At 40.0% G+C, this 22,494-nt stretch overlaps 1 protein-coding gene across 2 annotated transcripts; it reads right to left on the minus strand.

Annotated features, from left to right (window-relative positions):
- Positions 1-282: 282 nt before the first annotated feature.
- ago3b (argonaute RISC catalytic component 3b) lies at positions 283-21,429 on the minus strand. Of its 2 annotated transcripts, none has more exons than XM_026156797.2 (19): positions 21,262-21,429; positions 15,304-15,475; positions 15,013-15,133; positions 13,887-14,095; positions 11,796-11,932; positions 10,244-10,378; positions 9,991-10,078; positions 9,747-9,894; positions 8,308-8,427; positions 8,096-8,218; positions 5,916-6,049; positions 5,470-5,654; positions 5,113-5,272; positions 3,568-3,658; positions 2,704-2,898; positions 2,275-2,409; positions 1,698-1,799; positions 1,084-1,283; positions 283-703 (listed from the first exon to the last, which is right to left on the minus strand). In XM_026156797.2, the coding sequence occupies exons 1-19, from the start codon at positions 21,278-21,280 to the stop codon at positions 595-597; spliced, it is 2,583 nt and encodes an 860-aa protein (XP_026012582.1). In that variant the 5' UTR covers positions 21,281-21,429; the 3' UTR covers positions 283-594. The 2 variants fall into 2 exon arrangements, with proteins under 2 accessions (XP_026012582.1, XP_026012581.1); XM_026156796.2 differs by having other exon boundaries at positions 8,075-8,218.
- Between the last annotated feature and the right edge of the window lie 1,065 nt (positions 21,430-22,494).

A 22,494-nucleotide genomic window follows, 5' to 3' on the forward strand; every position in this document is an offset into this window, starting at 1 on the left:
GAGTGCAAAGTTATGCTGCTTACTGTCTGGCTGACAGACTGAGGAACCACACAGAACTGGCTTAAAGGGAGACAGAAGAGAAACCACTAAGGCAGCCCGCCCATTTACAAAAGCTGCCAAAGCTAACATGCTGCCACGTCGATCACACATTTGCTCAGAGAAACAACACAGACAGGCTCTAGAAAGCCAAAGAACAAACATGAACATTAGGCTCAACATGAGGTTACAAAGCAGGTCAGGTCCTCTGTGATTCTACCACCAATGCACCAAAAATAATATATATTTTTTGATTACTGGCTGCTCCACCATCCTTTAAAACCCCAAATAATCCCATAAAAATAAAAAAACTGAGTGTCTGTAAAATGCAGAAGGCGAGGACACGGCTCACGGGGAGAATGAGATGGAGGTCCGGAGCACCTTGGCTGGTTTCAGATTACATAACATGGCTGGACTCCTCTAGGACATTCCTACACAGCCGTCATCGTTGTTTGGCTTCAGCAAAGCTGCGCCAGCACAGAGTCACTCCGGATCAGGAGGAAGTTGGGCACTAAGACTGGCTGAGTAACTGGGAGGTGGAGTGAAGTGGAGGGGTGTTTAGGCGAAGTACATGGTCCTCAGTGTGTCGTGGTGGATCTGAACAGCCTTGGCCAGAGCCTGGGGGTCCCTGCCGTTACTCTGCCCTGAGACATGGCTGCCCTCCGCACTATGACAAAAAAAAAAAAAGTTATTAAAAAAAATAAGTACAAGGATAACAAAGGTATACAGAGATACCTGAAATGGTTAGCCCCCAGAAAACCTATGGTACTATGATTATTTAACCCTCACTGATGCGGTTTAACCACCATATTGGACGACATATGCTGTTGTATTAAAAGTCATACTATTGGCCTACATCAAGCTACAAAAACTACTACAGAGATAACAGCAAAATATTAATGCTAATTTGGATTGACTGAAACAAAAAGGTGATCATATGAAACTGTTGTTTTCGAAGGGTACAGGCAATATTAGTCATTAGAAGTTCAAGTCCTCTGGGGTTTCATGAAAAACACAAATACAAACATTAAAATATTCGGGCCCCACCTGTCATGCTCCTTGTCGACCAGGTGGTAGCGAGCGCGGAAGGCTACAAGGTGAGCATAGTAGGCAGGTGCTGGGATGGACACGGAGCGTGTGCAGCGGACGTAGGTGTGGCACAACTGGTAAGTGAGGAGCTGGAAATCGTCAGCGGTGAAACAGTTGTCATCCCATAGTACGTGGTAGTGAGAAGGACGACTGGTACCCTGGAGGGAGGAAAGCGGAGTTAATCGCACCCAGGAGAGAAAGCAGCTCCAGCGAGAGGCAGCAAACAATGAGCGGCTAAAATTAGGTGAAGCTGGTAGGCCTGTGTGTTTGACAGTAACAGGGTTCCCTTCTCCAACAGCTGCTGAGGTCTCAGTTACGCAGTAGAGTGAGAGGTGTAGTTCTTAGGGAAATGCTTCAAACATGAACATGAGTGAAAGAGGCAGATTCCAGGTTTAACTGACAGGTGGCAGAAAGGGAAATTAATTCTGGTAATTAACAAGTAATGATTGATCAACACGTCACAAGCCAAATAATTTATTTTTTTCACAAATGAGAGACGTGCTCCAAGATTGTTTCAGCTTCACTTTAAGGCAAAGTCACCTGAAAGTTTGCGTCTGTCCTTAAAATCTTACCTGGATTCCAGCGTGACTGCAGAGGTAAAAGTCAAACTCGTATGGGTGGGTGATGTCTGTGTCCACTGTGGTGCCAGCAGGAATGTTTCCACTTCGTCCCACCTTATAAGAAGAAACAACGTAACAATATACTGGTTGAAAATAATTTGAGTTTATTTATTACAAATATGCATTGACTGGTGTCCAATTACATCTTTTAATCTTATCTTTTAAAGATCCCAAATCTCTCTCTCTGTCTCTCTCGAACTGAAGTCAGGGTTAACCAAAAACGTGCATAAACATTCCTATTTCTTTCCAGTATTATCACAATTACTTATTGCCAGCAGATTAAACATGCAACCCTCCTGCCTCCAGACACCTTACAGTGATTTGACTAAACATCATCAGCTGGTTACACACTGTACCTTTAACTTAAAGTTACAGGTTGTTTTTCCATCCAGCTTTCCATTAACCATTACAGGCCATTGTTTCCAGATTTTAACCACATTATACAAAAACAGAAAGTTTCTAATATGACTAACTAATTAACTCCTCGGAGGAATGGGACAATTGGGAGAAGTGGTAGTTTATTTCTCACCCGCTCAGTGCGATCTGCGCAGAACAGGCGTGTGTGATGGCGTTTCTGCACGACGATGTAGGTTATCCCGGGCTGGTATTCCTTCTCGAGACTGATGCATGCCTCCCTGATGGCCAGCAGCTCATAATACAGCACCTAAACACAAAATAATACAGTACACATTCAAAAAGTAGATTTTAGAAAATCTTATTACAATACAAGTGGGGAAAAATTACTTATTCTTCGTATCTGATGTGCACATTACCTGTTACTAATTTTAGTTAAACATTCATGGTATAACAAATAAACAGCATTTCTTTGGTGTTATTTACCAAATAATAAACAACTTCGTGTACAAGTTAAATTGGTGTTTATGTGGTGCCTGAAAGAGTTTCCACCCAAAGGAAAACTAACAATAAGCCTTGAACAATTTTTTTTTTTTTAAAGTACCTGTCTGAACTGGCCCTCTGACACTCCATCCCTGTAGAAAATGATCCTTGTTGGCTTGTAGCGGGTCGACTTGTAGAACTGGATTAAGAGCTCTCTCACCATAGAGGCCAAATCCTGGATGACCTCCTGTCTAGGCCTCTGGACCCGCACTGTAGCACAGTACCTGCAGGGGTGGGCATCCATACTGCCTACCACCTATAGGAGTGTAGACAATTGCAAAAAACATACAAAAAACAAAACCCTGCCATCATTTTCTGTTAAAAATTCAAAAGTAATACTTTAACCTAGCCAATTAAATAGTATCAACAGTGCAAATAATCTTCAACAACATTTCTATTTATCCGATACATTTCGGCCTGTTTTGTGACTCATCACTGCAAACATGAGCCCGAGAACAAGTACTCAAACCACTATTAACAACAACAACAACGATTAATTGCTTTTTAAAAGGTCCCCACAGTCAGCTGACTGTAGTCGCAGCTTGACCTCACAAATCTTAAATCTTGTAAGAGGAACTAACACTCTGAGCCTGTGAAATGCTCTTTAGTGCTCTGTATTCAAGTACAGGAATTTTAAAATAAATCCAAAATCCTACTGAGAGTCAATATTAAAAATAAAAAATAGGAATAATGTGAGCTTGCTTAATAGAGTGAGTTAATATCCTGGCTGCAGCCTTTTGTACTGCCTAAAAAGATTTATCCAAGCCGGTAATCAGGGCATTACAGTAATCCAAGCACGATGACACCAATACATGAATAATTTTCTCCAGTTCAGCTAAGGAGGGAATATGTTGCAATTTATAAGTGTTTCTTAAACGAAAGAAACCAGAACAGGAAAAAGATGTTTCCTGACGAGACGACTCACCGCTGCAATAGATGGCTTCTTTCCATCTCCTGCAGGAGGATGAGTGACATCAGCCCCAAGGAAGATGATAGGTTGCTGAAACACAGTGGGTCTGGAAGTAAGAGAAAAGAAAAAAAAATTATCTACCAACCAATGTGTCATGAAATGACACAGATCAAACGATTTTTGGCAAACAAACCTCAAGGAGAAAAACAGAGGAGAAAAAGCGCCAACTGTTTTCATAGTTTTAAACTTTGAAACAAATAAACATTGTAAATCATTTATTTCACAGCTTTTTCTAGCTCATAATGTCATAAGCAATGTTGGGAAGGTTACTTTTAAAATGTATTCCATTACAGAATACATGCCCCAAAATGTATTCTGTAACGTATTTCGTTACGTTACTCAATGAGAGTAACGCATTCTGAATACTTTGGATTGCTTAATATATTATCATGCATTTTTACAACTACGTGAACTATTGCTGTGTGATTTATTACTATTACTGGAGGTAAAGGGACCTCTGGCTAATAGGTCGGTTCGTGTCGGGCTCGTAGCCGAAAAATAGCTTTACTTTGTTGTGTGGGTCAACTTTTCTTGCGAGAGAGAGAGAGGGAGAGACCTTGAAAGGCTGCTGCAACAGAACTTATTGTTTCGGAGGAAAACACGAACACAGCGTACAGTCGAGTCTTAATAGCTTACTTACAACTGGGCTCGTCAGGCACTCTTCTTGGCTGCAGTGGTTATTATTACATTTACATGCTTCCAGCTCCCGTTTTTGCTCGATGACAACTCTACTTTTTGACTCTCCTTTTTCTCCCACCTCGCGCTCACAGACACATAACGAGTATGGCAGTCCATTCTCCCTGCAGCACGGACTACACTGCCCATGAGGCTACATTCTTTAGAGCAGGGGTGCCCAATCCCAATCCTCGAGAGCTACCGTCCTGCAGCTTTTAGACGCATCCTTCTTCTGACACACCTGAATCAACTGAATGGCTTGTTATCAGGCCTTTGCCAAACCTGATGGCATGCTGAAGAGGTAATCACACCATTTGATTCAGCTGTGTTGGAGTAGGGATGCATCTAAAAGCTGCAGGATAGTAGATCTCAAGGACTGGGATTGGGCACCCCTGCTTTAGAGCGATACCTGTAGCATTCTGCCTATTAGCTTAGCACAACAACAACAAAAAGGCGCTCTCTCACCCAGGAAACACGCAGAGCGAGAGCGTCACCCTGTAACGATGGCAACCGCAACGCTGCCGCCTGGAACTACTGTCAAACAAAACCGAAATGGTCCTGACCGCCACAATATGAAAGAGGAAAGTACCGCCGTGTAATCCATTTATTTCAACAAACTGTATTCTAAATACCACCTTTTTTAAACGGTACCTGAAACGCAATACAGTTACTCATATTTTGTATTTTAAATACGTAACGGCGGTACATGTATTCCGTTACTCCCCAACACTGCATATAAGCACTTCAGTGAGAATGTGTTTAAAAAAAACCAAACAAAAAACCATCAAAGTCTGTTAATTTCAGTTTGAAGTTTTGTGAGCTTACCGCTGATGTGGAACCAGAATGTTGTTGATGCCTCCCAGTTTGACATTGATCTTGAGGCAGAGGTTAGAGAGGGTCTGAGGGGACGTTTTTACTACGTTCTTCACCTGGACGCATTGGGTGGCCATGCCGAGGAGGGTGTCACCCACCCGCTTCACCTCAGCTGTGGGTAATCAGAAATATTAGTCATCCTTTTACTCTATGCAGGCATGCTTGATAATCATATGTCAGACATATAAAGCCATTTTCTGCTTCGATAGAGTTTAACTTCAAAATCTCTTTTTTTTTTTTTTTTTTTTAAGAACACAAAGATATTATTGTTAAACAACACTTGGTTTAGAAATTAAAAGATCTTTGTACCATAGACTGGTGTTTTGCCAGGTAGGATCACGATGATGAGCTGTAGTCCAGCGTAGGTGTTCTTCAGGTGTCTAAACATGGGCTCCACGCTGTCAGCTCCCTGGGCATATTTACAGAAACAGGGCTGGCCTTGGATAGGCATCCCAGCATCCTTTGAGATTTTCCGCAGCTGGTCAGTGAAGCTCCTGAAAGAAGAAGGGGGGGGGGGAATTAAAGTTTAATGAGCAGTATGGTTCTGAAGATTAACAATCCGTACTTAACTTATACCTCCATAGAACAAATCAAATACCTTAAATAACCAATGAAACTTTGTTTCAGTTTACTTTTTGAAACTACAACAAATTGTTACTAAATTAACTTCTAAAGCAAGTCTAACATATGTATATCCACTAAGTGCTGTTTCACAGTTTAACCACTTTGTAAATAAATAACCAAACCAAGCTCACTTGAGGATCTCTTCTCTGCACTGCCTCTGGGTGGCAAAGCAGGCGATGGCCCACATCTTGATCTCCACTCCAGTGTGAAACTGCTTCCCTCTCATGTCCCAAACCCCGTGACTGGGTGTGGCCACTGTGCGGTTCTGCAATGACAGTGTAGGGTTGATCCGCTGGGGCTGGCAGTCACACAAACAAATATAATACATGGACAATGACAATGTATGGATTCATAAAACGTAAGCAGCTAGTGGGAGCTCAGCTGGTTTTCTTAATCGGCTGAGTGACTGATTGGCTCATTATTTAGTACGGTAATATTTTTGCTGCTTTTATTCTTTCTTTCGTCATGCACATGCAAAGGGAAAAAAATTAATTTTATGATTGACATGCAAAACAGAGCCACTAAAAATAAATCAACATTATCTGTGTAGATGATCTCCCTAAACAGCATTCATGAGTTAAGGTGTAATTAAACAGAAATCACAAACATGTTCAGAAAGATGAGAAAATGTTAGCTGAATTAGTTTGTAGTCGAACAGTGGAAGCAAATTAAAGATGATTTCTCCTCCCAGGGTTTTCTCCACAGGAAAACTAGCTAATTCATTTACTTAATGAAATTAGTAAATTAAATTCATTTACTTTTGTGTTGCACATCTCCACCTGCTAGCATCTCCTCCTGTTCACACAATTTTGGTGTCAAGAGCCACAGATTTCGTGGATATTTTGGAAAGTATTGTGCTTTGTTAAGGATGGATGATAACTTTTTTTTTTTTTAACATCATGTAAACATTTAGAGTTGTATTATTGTGGATGATGTGGTACGGCATAGCCGTTCTGAAGTGAAATTCACCTGCTTTATAAATGTTTTTCATGTAATAATTCTGACTATGCGGCACACTGACCTTTGAGAGAGAGTTGCATAACTGCACATTTTTAATCATAAGAACAAATCTTTTTAACATGAAAAAATATACACAATTTGCAAAAAACAATCACCAACACCTTCACATATATGAAATCTCATGGCTGAAATACATGTTGGGGAACGCTTTCTGTCAGTCAGCTCCTTTCTTCATCCTCAATTTAGGTTTATTTAACTTGAAAGTAGCACAAAGGTGTGCTAAAGGGGGCAATTTTGCTTCATTTCTGGTTTTGCTGCTTCTGTGTTGGACTCTGCATAGATAGGGTTCAAACAGCTGATCCCAAGTGCAGCAAAAGGAAACCAGGTGAAGCAGAGGCTAACAGGTGCCACAAAGATTGTACCCCATTTGTGATTGTCAGTGGAATCAGGACGATCCCAGGATGCCACTTGGTTTTCTCAAAGCAACGGCAAGGACTTTTTTTGGCTGAACCTCATCTCTGCTGATATTTCCTGGTGCAAATTTGCCTCATTACACATACTTTCTGCAACTGCGCTGATGGAAAACTGTGCTTCTAGTTTGTTGCAAACACGCCATAAGACCATACTGTTTTGGTTGTGTAGGTTGTTTCTCCCCCTCAGATTTCAGGCCCCTCTTCTACGAAAGCAGCATCCAGTTTGAATTCAGGAGACAGACACACTCTACTTTTAAGATTAGATTTAACTTTTTTTTGATAAAACATATAGTTAGGGCTGGATCAGGTGACCCTGAATCCTCAGTTATGCTGCAATAGGTGTAGGCTGCTGGGGGATTCCCATGGTCCATTGAGTATTTCTTATTCAGTCATCCTTTTCCCAACTCACAATGTGTTAATACACCTCTCTGCATTTAATCATTGGTTCTTATTAATCTCTGTCTCTCTTCCACAGGATGTCTTTTGTCCCGTCTTCCTCCCCTCACCCCAAACCGGTCGAATCAGCAAGTCGCCCCTCCCTAAGCCTGGTTCCTCTGAAGTTTTGTTCCTGTTAAATTTGAGTTTTTCATTCCTACTGTCACTAAAGCTCTTGCTCATAGGGGCTCATTTAATTGTTGGAGTTTTTTAATAATATAAATCACCTTGAGGCGACTGTTATGGTTTAACGCTGTATCAATAAAACTGGAAAAAAAAAAAAAAAAAAAAAACAAACCCAAAAAACCCCCAAAAACTCTTCCTGTGGCTAAGTGGAGGAAATCCTGTTGTCTGCAACACACACAGAGACATGTAGAAGGACACACACATGCGTATGAAGCGTGATTTAAAGGGGAAGGTACCATAAAGGGTTCAGAGCTCACCCTGCCACCATACTGCAGCATGGGGGCTGGCAGGACTCGACCCGTCACCTGAGCCATCTCATCTCGCACACGGAACTGAAACTCCTGGACAAACGGGTCGGCGTCATAGTTTGCACTCCGCACCTAAGAAGGGGACAAAAGTCTATTTATTCAAAGACACCAAAAAACTAAATCTCCCATGCTGCATTACTTTTGGCCTACAGGACACTCACCAGCCTGCTAATCTCCTCTTGTCTGTCTGGTGCAGAGCGGGCTGTGGCTTTGATCATGGTTGATGTTTGGTTGTCTGTTAGCTTTTTAATACAGCGCTGTCCTGCTACAATGTTGCACACCTGAAAGTAAAAACAAAAGTGTGGAAGCGGTTAATCAGCTGCATTTCTCAGGAAGGTATTGAACCCAAATGAGTCACTGACAAAATGGAAACTACAGTAGACCGACTGCAGTGGAGTTACATATCTCACATTTATATCTTTTCTGTGAAATTTTAATCAACTTGTAAAGCTATATTTTACATTTTCATGTATTTAACAAGCCAACTACCTACTCAAAAGAACCCCTTTCTAAACTTCCATTAGTTGGAGAAAACAAACAGCATCACAAGATGGATATAATGGTAAGAACAACAAAAAAAAACAAAAAACACAACCCCCCCCCCAAAACAAACAAACAAACAAACAAAAAAAACCAACAAAAAAAAACAAACCCTCCTAATTAATCCTGTATTTGGGAAATTCTTTCAGTTAAAATGATAGTGTCCTGACTTATTACAAGTTTTGAGTTTTCCTGTATGATCTTAATCATCAAGAAACCGTTCTCAAACCAGGGTAGTTTACACAAAAGAGAAGGCCCAATGCTGCTTAACACCATCCATCCTTCTCAAAGGAGACAGTGGAGCTTGTTGAAGCTGTGGCTTGAGCCACATAGTGTCATAGACCAAACTTATTCAAGGATTCTGGTATTATAATACTAAAGGCTTGAAACGTTAAACATGAAGGTAGGCTACCCAAGATGAGGTAGGTTAATTTTTTTTAATATGACCTACCTATTGAGTAGTAACATGCAAACTGAGCCCAGGTTCAATAAATCAAAAACAAGTAGGCCAGATGAGGACATGGCAGTGTTTCACTGGTAGTGCGCTGCTCTGAGTGTTAAAAATAATGTGTCAGTGCCATTTAAAAACAAACAAAAACAAAACAAAAAAAACCCCATTAATGTAGTGCGTTTCTTGTTATGAATCCAACACAATCATTGTGAGCTTACTGGCCAAACAGTCGACCCTATGACCCTAGATGCGAAAAAAAGCTCATTTTCTAAAACCTTTATTTAACCAGGAAGTGAAACTTGAGATTAACAATCTGTGTTCATAGGGTCGTCATCCAACATAGGCAGCATTAACCTAACATTCTTAGATGCCAACTTCATGGAAACTCCATAGAAGGGCCCTGCCAGGTTTAAACCTCGCAGTCCCAAGAATTCATGTCACAAAATTCATTTAGACCTCAGGAATCAACGTGTGTCGACTGTCTTTTGTAGAGCGAGAAATGCACATTGTTCTCAATCCCAGTAGCAAGTAACCTCTAATGATTTAAAATCCAGAGACTGTTCTTTTAGGGTTTTAGGGCAAACTCCTACGATCAACATTAGTTCTTACCTCTAGAGGCAAGTAGGTGTGTTTCTGTTCCTGTCCCACCTGCAGACAAGGCAGGTGGGGATATTTCAGCTGCAGATTGTACTTCTCTCTGAAGTACTGAGCCACTGTGCGCTCAACTGTTTGACCGTTCTCAAGCTGCAATGGAAATCTGAGGATTTGAAAGTAACAAGAATGTGTTATTGTAAGCCAGCAACAGCTTTGAGTGCGAGTTAACATCTACTGGGGGAGCAATATGGAAACGTACGTCTGGAGGCTGGCAGGGCGCCGTGTTACATTGCAGACTCTGTACTTCCTACGCATGGTTCCACAGTGTGTCACTTCCACTTTAAGACCTGTAAAGATTTAAATGATAAGCAGTTAGCTCCCCCCCAACAGTGGAACTACTGATACCTCAATTACATACACGATCTTAAATTATCTGCAGCAATAAACAAAATGTTATTACTGTGACACTGTGATAAAAAACAAGCAGAGGCTGTCACTCCTCTGTGATGTACCTTTGATCTCTTTGGTGAACTTGACCCTGTGGGAGTCTGTGAGAGGGCGTGGCTGCTCGTCAATGTTGTGAATGTCCAGAACCTCACACATGAACTGAATGACTGGCTGGGCTTTGTAGAAAGCTGTGGCTGACACTGAGAAAACACAAGATGAGTTAGGACAGTCAAAATGGTAGGCCAGAAAGATTCATTTTCAGTCACATAACCAAAAGTTACTTTTGGGAAAATCTAATTGTTGCAACTTTGACCAGTGCCACAACAACAAATCAGATCAATATAAGAATGGTGAAGCCTTATGTAGACAGCCAAGACATGCCGAATTGGTTTAGAGGCTTTGATTAAGACAAAAAGGGAAATCTGAATTTGATTATAAGTCATTAAACAGCTGGACACCAAGAGCTGTAGCACATTCTGGATTTTGTTGTGACAAAACAGTAACAAATACTGAAATGTCTGCTTTTCCCAAAATTTCCTAATGACATTAAAAGTTACAGTTTTGTGCTTTTACTATCGTGCCAAAAAAAGAATTATAATACGTAAGTTAATGTGCATACACTCAGAAGACCTTTCCAAATGTAATGAAATGTAACACAAAACATCCAAAGCTTACCAATTAACATGAAGAATTCAACTAGAAGAATTAAAATCAAACTGAAGTTTACAGGAATTTGCAAACCTGCTTATAAGTCAAACAGGTCTAGGGACCAGTCAGTGTGGCCTTTCAACGTGGCAGGGATCACTGACTGGTTATGGATAGGTGACTAAGGGGAAGGCAGAATTAATTCCCTGACTGGCGAGTGGTTGCTGGCAGTCTCCGAAATCATTTGCAGAGAGAGTACAGCAGCAAAAACCTTCTTGTGATGGCTTTGGTTGCTAGCAGATTGCTCTGGTTGCCCACCGAATGCATGAAGACACCAATTTGCTTGCCAACACTCACGAACTACCCACACTGTGATAAATTCCTGAAAGTGTGACGGAAACTGAAAACAGAACATTTGTCATCAAAGCAATAGACATACCTTTTGAAATAATTCAGCAATAAGATGCAACTTTTACTCTGAAGGCAAACATTCTTAGCCTCTGTCACATTATGAGGTTCCACTACTGCACTGCAGTGAAACTTCCAAACGCGTTGGTCCATAAATTGCATCCTCCACGCAAACTATGGGCAACCGCAGCAATCTGCTGGTGACCAAAGTAATCATAAAGCAACTAGTTTCATCTAATGACTGCCTGCACCATTTAGCGCCCACTCACAACCAATCAGGAATCATATTTTCTTTGAGTAACTGGTTGGCAGCCATTCCCCAACCTGCTAATCTGTCTCCAAGTCTGTGTGACTAAAAAGAAGACAGCTGAAAAAACTCAGAAAAGAGAAAAATGGTAAAACTTGTAAAAATTTTAAGACCTTTACTTTTGTACAGATTAACTAGTAGTAGTTAAGTTTAGTGCACACACAGTAACAATCATGTCATCCTAATCTGGGCAAGAAAGCATATGCGTATTCACTACATGCATTCCTTTTAAATGTTCCTGCTTTCACCATCCTTACCATCAATATTTAGCATCATCTTCCACATGGCTGGCCGTACTGACTGATGGAAGCCGAACCAAACTTCTCTTCCTCCACCTAGTGGATGGTCATAGTCCTTTGGGGAGGAGAAGAAGGATCTTCCAACAGGGGTGTACCTGGTGACGATGTAGAGGACACGCAGAGGTAAGCAGGGAACAGAAATTACACTTACTGTGATAGGAAGCGACATTCCCTGTGGAGTTCACTGGGTACAGCAAAACAAGCCATGAGTTTCATGTCTCAAACCACAGGAGGCTCAGAGGGTTTGTGTTCATGTTACTGAAAGTTATTTTGGTTAATGGATTCACCAAATGACACATCCCAAGGTAGATTACATAAAAAGATGCTTTTAATCCATCTCTGCATGTCAAATTCAAATCCCAGTGGGGTCATCTACTAATCTAAAAATACATCTACCTGAGGTATTGTAGATGAAATGCAATACATGAAATGCAGCATTTCAACCACAACAGAGTTGCGGTTGAAATGCTGCATAATAAATTAAGGGAGCTGTATATCTCCAGGATGCGAGCATCTTTGGATCATATTTCCTGACTTGAGAATTAACTAACAAAGACACTACTCACATGTTTAATTCAGATTACATTATTTAGCCTTTACAGTTTTTAATCACTTAAATGTAAAATGCAACAGAGTAATGGCAAACAAGAAGCAAAGACATTCTGACAGAAATGGGACAAATGAACGAAATCTATGATTAAATTATGCAATAAGATGGCAAATGAACAGCCCTAAGAGCCAATCAGCTAGGGCTGCACGATTAATCGTTAGAAGATCGCGATCTTGATTCATACTTATGTGTGATCTCATTTCCAAATGACAACGATTTAAAAAAAAAAAAAAAGAAAAAAAAAAAAAAAAAAAGACGACGACACCGCATTTTGACCCAGGACGTAATCTGCATGAAAACAAGCGCTCACTCTTCCTTGTGACGTGTGATGCTAAAATTAGCAGGGAAAAAACGACGGAGAACACGTCAGGGATGACGAGAAAGTGACAGGAGAAAATCCGTCCCGGTCAACCACCCAAACATCAATAACGGGAACCTTATACAGCGCTTCCCCCGTCGAACTCCCGCAGGCACAAAGAAATTACGGAGGCCATCACTTATCACCTGACCAAAGATATGGCTCCCATCAACAATGTGCAAAACGAGGGATTTAGGAAAATGATCAACACCCTAGACAAACGCTACACAGTGCCGTCCCGCAACTATTTTTCTATTGTTGCACTACCTGCTCTATACACGCAGTGTCGAGCAACGGTGGAGACGGAATTTCAAGCAGTACAACATTTTGCGGCAACAACAAAACGTGAGACATTTGTTGTTTTTATGTTTATTTATTGTTTTTATGTTCAGTCTCAACTGTTACGAAGTTGATGTGCAGTTAATAAGTGCAATAAATATTTATACTGGAAAAGAGAATCGAGAGAATCGTGATCTCAATTCTAAGCCAAAAAAAAAAAATCATGATTCTCATTTTATGCAAAATCGTGCAGCCCTACAATCAGCAAGGTCAATGGGAAAAAAGTACATTGTTAGGACATGAGTACACAGCTGAGCTTCGCAGCAGTTTCAGCTGTGAGGTTGCAGGTAAATCTACTTGTTTTCATAAGAGCTTGGTAAGTGTACTTATTCTTATTGTATTCAGAATGTAATTTAGCATTTCATTTGCTCAAGTGCTTTGGTGGAATTAACCAAAGATGGCGAGGACAGCATGATGGATTGAGCAATTTATGATGCTATAACCTTATATATGTAAACTGCAGAATAGTTTAGAGATAATCTGCTGGATTTTTAAACCAGATCATCCTTCAGAAATTAAATAGAACAATTCAGACAAAGGCTTCAACTTAATATCCAGGAAGTTTCCAATTGAATGTTTCCAATTGAAGACACTTGCTAAACAGTAGACATCAATGCCAGTTATTTTGAAATAACATTAAATAATTCGAACAAATGTTTCATATAATTTTCTAGTTGTTCAGTTTAGAAAGGTGTTTATCAGCAAAACAAACCTTCACACATGTGCAAGACAAGAAACTCACTTCATGGAGGGCAGATGCCGAAGGACAACATCCACAGCATGAACAGGGTTAGTGCTCACAGGTTTATCCAGGTCCATTGGCCCTGGTGCTCCGCGTCCTGTCAAGACTTCATGTAGCATGTGCCAGCTGACTAATGACACAAATTTAATTGAGACTTTAAAAGGTCGGTCCTTCCCACCTTCACCTGGCAGGGTGACATCCAGATCAACCTGTTTAAGAAAAGAGAAAAAAAAAATGATACAGGGGTTATACTTAATCAGTGGTACCAAGTGTTGAGTTCTCATTTCTCAATTAAAAGACAAAAACTTCTAGGACTCTACAAAATATGACTTATTTATGATGATCAAACTTTTTGCCCTTAATTTGTGTGTGTGAATAAAAACTATCTGTACAATCATGTCACATTGGAGCACTTTATGAATTTCATCAAAAGTGGGCCTAAGCATAAAAGTGAACATGATGTGCTTATTCGACAACATTAAATCCAATAGCAGGCTAAAACCAATCAGATAACATCTGAGTCAGGCGTCATATTTAACTGACATCGCTTTATGCAAGCAAGTTTCAATTTGACTTCTTTTCCGTGCTTTCTCTGCACATCTCTTTGGTGGGAGGGACCAAGACTTGAGTGGAGGTGAACAAGATTAGAAATGAAGAGGGGAATTTATTTCTAAACTGTTAAACAGCTTTATACTTTGATATAATCCCATGTCCAGGGTAAAAGGTTGCTGGAGTTAACTAAACCTAAACTTGTGTATTTAAAACTAGCTCAAATTTAACCCTTTCATCAAAGTGGTCACATTTGTGTACACTGCCTACTTTGATGCTGGGAGTACAATTTATTTGCATTCCAATTTCTGTAATTCCAATTTGTTACATTTTGCTTCTGATAATGCCTACATTAATTAATAAATAAAAGACTCAAGCTCACATCAATAAAAGTGAAAACTGAACTAAAACTCTGGTTACCAAAAATAAGAACCACCTGAGCAGGTGAGTTTTAGACATACAAATGCGTACTGACAAGTTCAACTCTCGGGCACTAGAAATCAATATCATAGATAAGAAGCTGCTGACAGGTGCAACCTAAACAAACCAACACCACACAGAGGATCTAGTTTCTTACCCCACCAGTGGCCACAGGAAGTGGGCTCACAGTGTAGAGGCTCTTCTTCCCATCATAAACTGGCAGCCGGTCACCAAAGATGGTCACCTTAAAATGCTGCACCATGGAGTCCACTACCTCCCTGCAAATGATCACACTGCAGCGTCACTATTAATGTATGCATAAAAGTGTAGGTGTAAAATGCAAAGGAAAAGTAAATAATGTCCTGTTAGTTCTTCTGTAAAAATCTACACAGACAGTAATGTTAAATATGAGCCAAATTACCAAATAAGTTTGGGGATTTTCCCTTACCTATTGACCCGCCGCGGGCATTTATCAGGCTTAATGTCCACCTCATACAGGTAGACATCAATCTTGGGGATTTCCACCTGAAAACAGTTGGCCAGAAGCTTGATGGATTTTCCAAGGGTGCCATAGCCCGGTCGCCGTGGCAATGTGAACAGCGCTTGGGCTTCAACGGCTCCTAAAGCAGTGACAATAAAATTATAATTATTGTTTTATTCCAAAATTAAAGTAGCCAAGAGGCCACAACCATGGGCAGTTAATACAATGAATCATTACAAGACATCTGAAATAAAACCATCAAGATGCTATTTCAATTTGACAGCGGTGTCTGTCCAAAAGAGACACACCCTTCCTTTGCAGTAACCCCCAAGTCACTCCCAAGCTGCAGGATTACTTTAGTCTACATTTATCTATATTTGTTTATTTTGTTAATTATATTTTCAGCAGAAAAAGCTCAAAGGAATGGAAACAGTTTTATGGACATGTTAAACAACAGCAGAGTTTTAGCTTTTACCGACTAGTATTTACTGTAAATCTAATCTCACTTCTCAATTTTTGCTCTTATACACAAATGTATTCAGTGTACGGTAAATTCATACAGCACTTATTCTTTGTACGAAAGCACATAATCTATGTTGCATTCACACCTACGGCTAGTGTGGAATCACCGATTACCCAGATGTGCATGTCTTTAGACTGTGGGAGGATGCTGGAGTACACCGAGGGGGAGGAAAGGCCCCCACCTACCAGGAGGTTCAAAACAACCTTCCTTCTTGCTATGAGGCAACAGTGCCAACCACTGCACCACAGTACCACCGAGTGTAGAGCACCCTTACAGAGAGAAAGGCAAACTGAAGGAAGGAAGTGGTTAATAAGGAGGAAAAGTGCAGACAGTGTAAGCCGGTTCTGATGGTCAGGGATGTTAAGCATTGCCTCATTTTAAACCGACAAAACTGAAAGACACAGACGAACACTGCGATTCCCACATCAATCTGATAATGGCCGTAGGAAAGGTTACAGAGTTGGGTGACATTTTAAAATAAAGACCAGCTTGGCGGTCACAGATTTCTGACTGACATGGCCTTTGCCAGACAGGAGAAGGCGGCGAGTGACACACCACGCTTATTTGACATCAATTTTCATAAAATACCAAACTGGAAAATACACATTGAAAGAAAAAAGAAAATGAAAATGACATCACACAACCACACAATTTCCACGAAAGTGACTCAGAGGATCCGCAAGACAATGTTTGCGCATACATACACAGCTGAAGCTGTAAAGGCACCAAGACTTTGAGCACTTGGTTGCTGCTGAAATGAAAGTGTGAATCAGAGAAAAGAAATTCTACAACAGTGATGAAGTGAGGACTATGGCTATGAAATCAGTGCAACTGAGAAACTGGGGGTTGAAAAAGTTAAACTGTTTCAGGTTCTGAACTCTCATCTGGATCTGAATGTGTGATAAGGAGGCATTATTGACTAAAACAATACACTTTCTGCATGATGGTTACCCCAGGTTGTTTTATTCCCTTGTGCCATTCCCATGGTGACGGCACCCATGCTGCCATAATTCTCCATGGTAACTACAACCGTGCCGACAGGAGGAGGGAAGAGCAGGCCAACATGGATTTACCTTATTTATCCCTGAGCTGCAATGAAGAAGGAGAAAAAAAAAAGGTTCTTCCTGAGAGATATGATAGCTCAGGCAGGTAACAGGGTGCCCATTATCTATTTAAGAGCCATCAGTATAGCAAAATAAAAGATCAAAAATGTCAAAATCATGTATTCTATTTAAGCTTTTATAAAAACACTAGTTGGGTATATGTCTATTCAACACAAGGATAAGGATTACTACACTTAACCGAAACTAGATGTGAAAAATTAAAAACAAAAAAATAACCAAACCCCCCCCCAAAAAAAACAAGGGGGTGTGAATTTAAATGTGTGCCGTTTTAAAAAAAAAAAAAATGAATGCAATTTCTTTTCGTCTTCAGTGTGAGTATATGACCCGGGTTTTTCCTGCTTTCAAATAAATTTCCAGCATCTATCAAAGAGGTTTTTCGTCTTTGACTAAAGAAAATCACAATTACGAAATATTTTAAGATCTCCCCCCCCACCAGTCTGGTTTAATCAACTGAAATTCTAGTTCAGCTAAAGGCAAAAACTAAAAATAATAATTATAATTAGACTTCTATTCAGATATCGGACTCTTCTATCACTTTCCATGGTTTTTATATGTAGTTTATTGGACTAATAAGTTCTTACATGCAGTCGCCTCTCCAAAAAGCTCCATCCTGAGTTAGGAATTACCCAGAAACTTTCAGCCCAACAAGCTTCGGAGTATGGATTTTGTAACCGAAGTGCTGACATTTAGCTCCATGAGTATTTGGACAATGTCACAATCTTTGTAATTGTTGCCCCTTTGATTTTGAAGCGCACTGTGATGGTATAAACTTACAACATATCATTAATGTACAGCTTTAATTCAAGGGGTTTAATAAAAGCATCTTTAGGATTTAATTATCTTAATACAGTCCCTCATTTTCAGAAACTTGAAAGTAACTAGACAATTGACTGACAAGTTTTGTTTTGTTCCCTTGCATTCTTATGAAAAATTAAGGCAAATAAGAGATCTGGAGTTGATTTCAAGTGTTGAACTGAAATGTCCATTACTGGCACTTCCAGAGTACAGGCAGCAGCTACTGCACCAGTAATGTCCCAAAAAGACAAAGGCTCACTTTAGCCTGAGCAACAATGGAGAGATTAATAACCACTTATCAGGCTGCTTCAATGTACAAATGCACCACACAACCAGCAGCCACCCACACATGGCTGTAGTTAACCCACATATTTTAAAAGAACTCCACTGATGAGATACTGTACAGCCACCACAGCACCAACACTGGAAGCTAAAAGTTTTAAAGTGCATCCTGGAATAATAAAGCAAGTGTTGGTTTAATCTCCTTAACTTTATAGGACACAAGTGTTTAAATAGTTGTGGTGTGAATATAATCTGCTTAATTAAGCAGGCAAAGTATGATCATCAAGTAGAATTTAATAGGCAAAGCTGAGTCAATCCTCACGTGCAGAAAAAATAAAATCTGAAGATGAACTCTTTTTAATGTCTCATTCTCAAGTTAATAAATAGGTATGAATTGTTCAAACATCTTATTACCATCACACTCAACATCACAGCTCTAATGAGGGGAAAACTGAAAGCAGGATTACCGCAGGATAACTTCAGCCTCAGTTTTTATTGTTACAAATACATTGGCATGGTTACCAGCTCTGCAAATATAACCCTGCACCAGAGCAGATTATGTTAAAGATTAGAGATCAGTGCGTGACAAATTACCAACTACTGGCCAATCAATTCTATGAAAAGTAGCATCACCATTAAGACCTCTTCTGAGGGAATGCAAGGGAGTCAAACATTTCTTTATAGAGCATCTAAAGTTTGTCATTTTCCTGATGAGCCTTGGTAAGAAATACATTCTCTGAAGCAACATTATTCTGTGATTTTCATTCTAGCTGCAAACAATTAAAATTTTATTATTCTAAAACCCTTAATATACACACTCCCAAGAGAAGCAGATGAAAGACTAGGACTTAACAGTATTGCAAACTTTTAAACAGAAATTCAATGCCATATGAATAATTCTGTCTTAAAAATGGAGCTGCGACACTCAAATCTGTTGACAAAAGATCTTGCCATTTTTTCTTAAAATACACTTCAATTAGACCAATATAGTAGCACTTTTTCAGACTAAAGTGAATTTCATGTTGCCATGCTTCTGTTTGCATAGCATAGCCTATGCAGAGTGAAGGATTTGGGATACGCAACCTATAAAGACGTGCATGCATGCAGTCAGTCATGCAGTTGATATTCACCTTTGTGTGATCATTTATCTTGACTGCTTATGTTTGGTTAAGCAAAGTCAAAACAAAGATCCTGGGTATAATAAAATTTGCATTGTATTACAGAGCCTTGCTTACTGAAGGAAATAAACAGATACTTCCTGTGTTTAACTTATTAAAAAACAAAACAAAAAAAAAAAACAAACTTTCCAGAATGAAGTCTAAACAGGATATGAGAGAACCACAATAACTTCACTTCCAAAATATCTGTGTACTGCATTACAAAAATTAATAAATAAATAGAAAAATTATAAACTGAAGCTGAGCTGGGGTTGTGCCGCTTACAGCTTAAGGTGCTGTATAAAGTCAATGACATTTATCAGTCTTTGAGACTCCAGTGAACCACTCCATTAACTGCAAATAGGTTCACAATGGTTCCAGGTTTTCTCTGTTTTAAGAGCACATCAATGACTCACCCAGGAGGTCACAGATTCCAGAACAACAAAAACAACCACCAACCACAACAACCAACAACAAAATACTGGGCAAAAATGGCATCCATGGGAGAGTTCTAAGAAAAGAACCACTGCTGAGCTCGTCTTACATTTACCACCCTTTACTACCATTGCTACTTCAGGACTTTGATGACTTGCCATAATTGAATTCTGAATCCATTAATTCTGCTCTAACAAAATGCTGAAGGAGAATGTGCAAAGTACACCAGCAAATCCAACACTGAAAGACTCTACAAAAAAACCAAAAACAAACACCAACCACAAACATGAAGGTTTTGGAGTGACCTTAAAGTCAGAGTTCGTGCTTAAATCTGATCGACATGCACTGGCATGAACTTAAAAACAGGCATTCATTCTTAGAAGCCCTGCAATCATGAGTTAAGACAACCCCGTAAAGAAGAATGAGTCAAATTTTGAAAGAGTCATTGCCAGTTATGGAAAATACATGATTGCAGTTCTCACTGCCAAGGGTGGCACAGCCCATTACTCTGTGGTAATGGATGGTTTTACTTTAATAAATTCAATAATTTCAAACCTGCAATTTATCTTTACTCGGGTTCTCTTAATCTAATATCAGAATTTGTTTGATGAGTTGAAACACCCAAACCTGAAAACATGACCAAAAAAAATATGAAATCATTAAGGGAACAAATACTTTTTCACAGCAGTGTATTTACAATGGTGCCCTGGCAAAAGAGAAAAAAGTAGTGCCGGTATGTCTGAAAACAGACAGACACGCTGAAGTGAAAAAGTTTATTGTTAAAACTTTTCAGGCTTGAAAAAGGCCCAAATCTGAAACGGGTAAAGGGGATGGAGAAAGTATGGGTCAGCTTCAATGAACCAGTCAACATCTATACCTCGTCCCTCCCAGTCCACCACTGGACTTTTCCCAACACAATCATTAACACAGAAACTGCTACCCCTGGCAAAAAGTAAATTGATTTATGACCCTCCATGCCTATCTGATTCATAATTAACAAAGACAGCAGTTAACTAAACATTATTCAGTAGGCTGAGTAACTATGGCAGCAGTGTGGGTGGGTGGATGGATGGATGGGACATACCCCCTCCCTCCCAGTCTTCAAGGACACCTGGTGGCATCACCACCTGCTTTTGACAACCTACACAGTCAAAAAAGAAACCCGTGAGACTGGTTTGGGGGCAAACACGCAAATACTAAGGGGCTAAGTTTGCCTTTAAGGGTTTGTTAATACAACATTTTTCAGGCTTAGGCAACAGCAACTCCTTGGTTATGCTTGGGGTTCAAACCCAGTCTAAGAAAAACTGGTAGAAAACCACGAGGTCAAATGTCTCCCTTGTGCAAGGCGCTCAACTGACCGGTAATCTCTGGGAACAGACACCACTGAGCTTTTTTTCTGTATGATAACCTGAACACTTTAAAAACAAAAAAACAAAAAAAACAAACAAAAACGTATGACACCAAATTGATTAAAGGAAAACTCCTAATTCAAAAACCTGTAATGTTAAATGTATGAGAAGTACCACATACGGGCTCAAAATAACTCGGCAGCACCTGAACACCACATTAGCACATTTAGGCACGGTGGTTAGTTAGTCCGGGATCCCACCTGTTGTTCCGATTTCCATTCATGGGGGTGTCTGTCCGGATGAACCGGCACTTTATGATCAATAATCCTCGTAGATTAAAATGTTCAGTGTGGTTCCGCTGGCCCCGCACGCATCAGCCAAGCTCCGCCGTTCGTGATATCTTCTCCCCGGCTTCGTTCGGTGAAGTCGAACCGGGCCGCTTCGCTGTCCCGTCGGTTAGAAGTCTTCTTGTCTCCCCACTACACCTGACCTACATAAACTGGCAGATTAAAGTTGAATGAAATGTCTTAACTCCGGACTTTGGCGTTGTAACTGAAATAAGAGCAGAATTATTATCGGTGTTAAGCTTTTTTTTAAGACACGAAGTTGGTGAAATGTCTACGGTAGCGTTAGCAACTGTGTGTAAGCTAACGACGTTAGTTAGCTTTAGCCAGCGACAACTAACAGCTAAATGGCAACCCGAGATTGACATTAATATTTACCTGCTCGACTGCTGAGTTTACTGTCAAGTCTGTTTAACGTGACAATCCCGATTTCAACTTTTTTCAAACAAATATAAGAGGCTCTCTACCTCGGCGTCCTCCTCAGCGTCGGCGATAAACCGGTCTGAAATCTGCTCTTACGCCGCCCTCTGTCATACTTAAGGGAACGCTAACGGGTACGAGACATAGCAACTTCCGGGATATTCTTTCAAAACAAAATACTTATTCAAGTCTTCTTCCTCCTCTTCTTATTTGTATTATGTGTTACAAACATTGGGACTCATTCTTTAAAAAAAAAAAACATACACACAGGCTAAAATTCATGAAACTCATGTTACAGAAACTTACACAAGTAATATACGTAAAAACACTCAGTTTAAAACTTTTCAAAATTACTTCTCAAAAAACTGCTGAGTCCAGAAGGTCTGTGTATTGCGTTAACCAACTGAGGCTGAACTAGGGTCAGGCTGCACCTTCACATAATGCTTATATCACATGATGGTGCAGTGAGTCAGTCTTAACTCTATTTAATCAGGTAGTCATTAAGAACACATTCTTTTCAACAGTGTCGCCCAAAAGACCTGTATTATTGCCAGTTTTGATGTGTCTAATATTGACTAGCTGAGACCTAATTAAGGAAGGCACAAAGGGCACAGGTGCAGGGAATTAGAGACAGGAAGAAGTGACAGTTTTTCAACAGTGTGTAGTTGTTGGTTCTTTTGAGAAAGTGGTGCTAACTGAAAAGCTATATCAAAACTTAAAACACAAAGT

This window comes from Astatotilapia calliptera, chromosome 22 (assembly GCF_964374335.1).
Source record: "Astatotilapia calliptera chromosome 22, fAstCal68.1, whole genome shotgun sequence".
NCBI lineage: Eukaryota > Metazoa > Chordata > Actinopteri > Cichliformes > Cichlidae > Astatotilapia > Astatotilapia calliptera.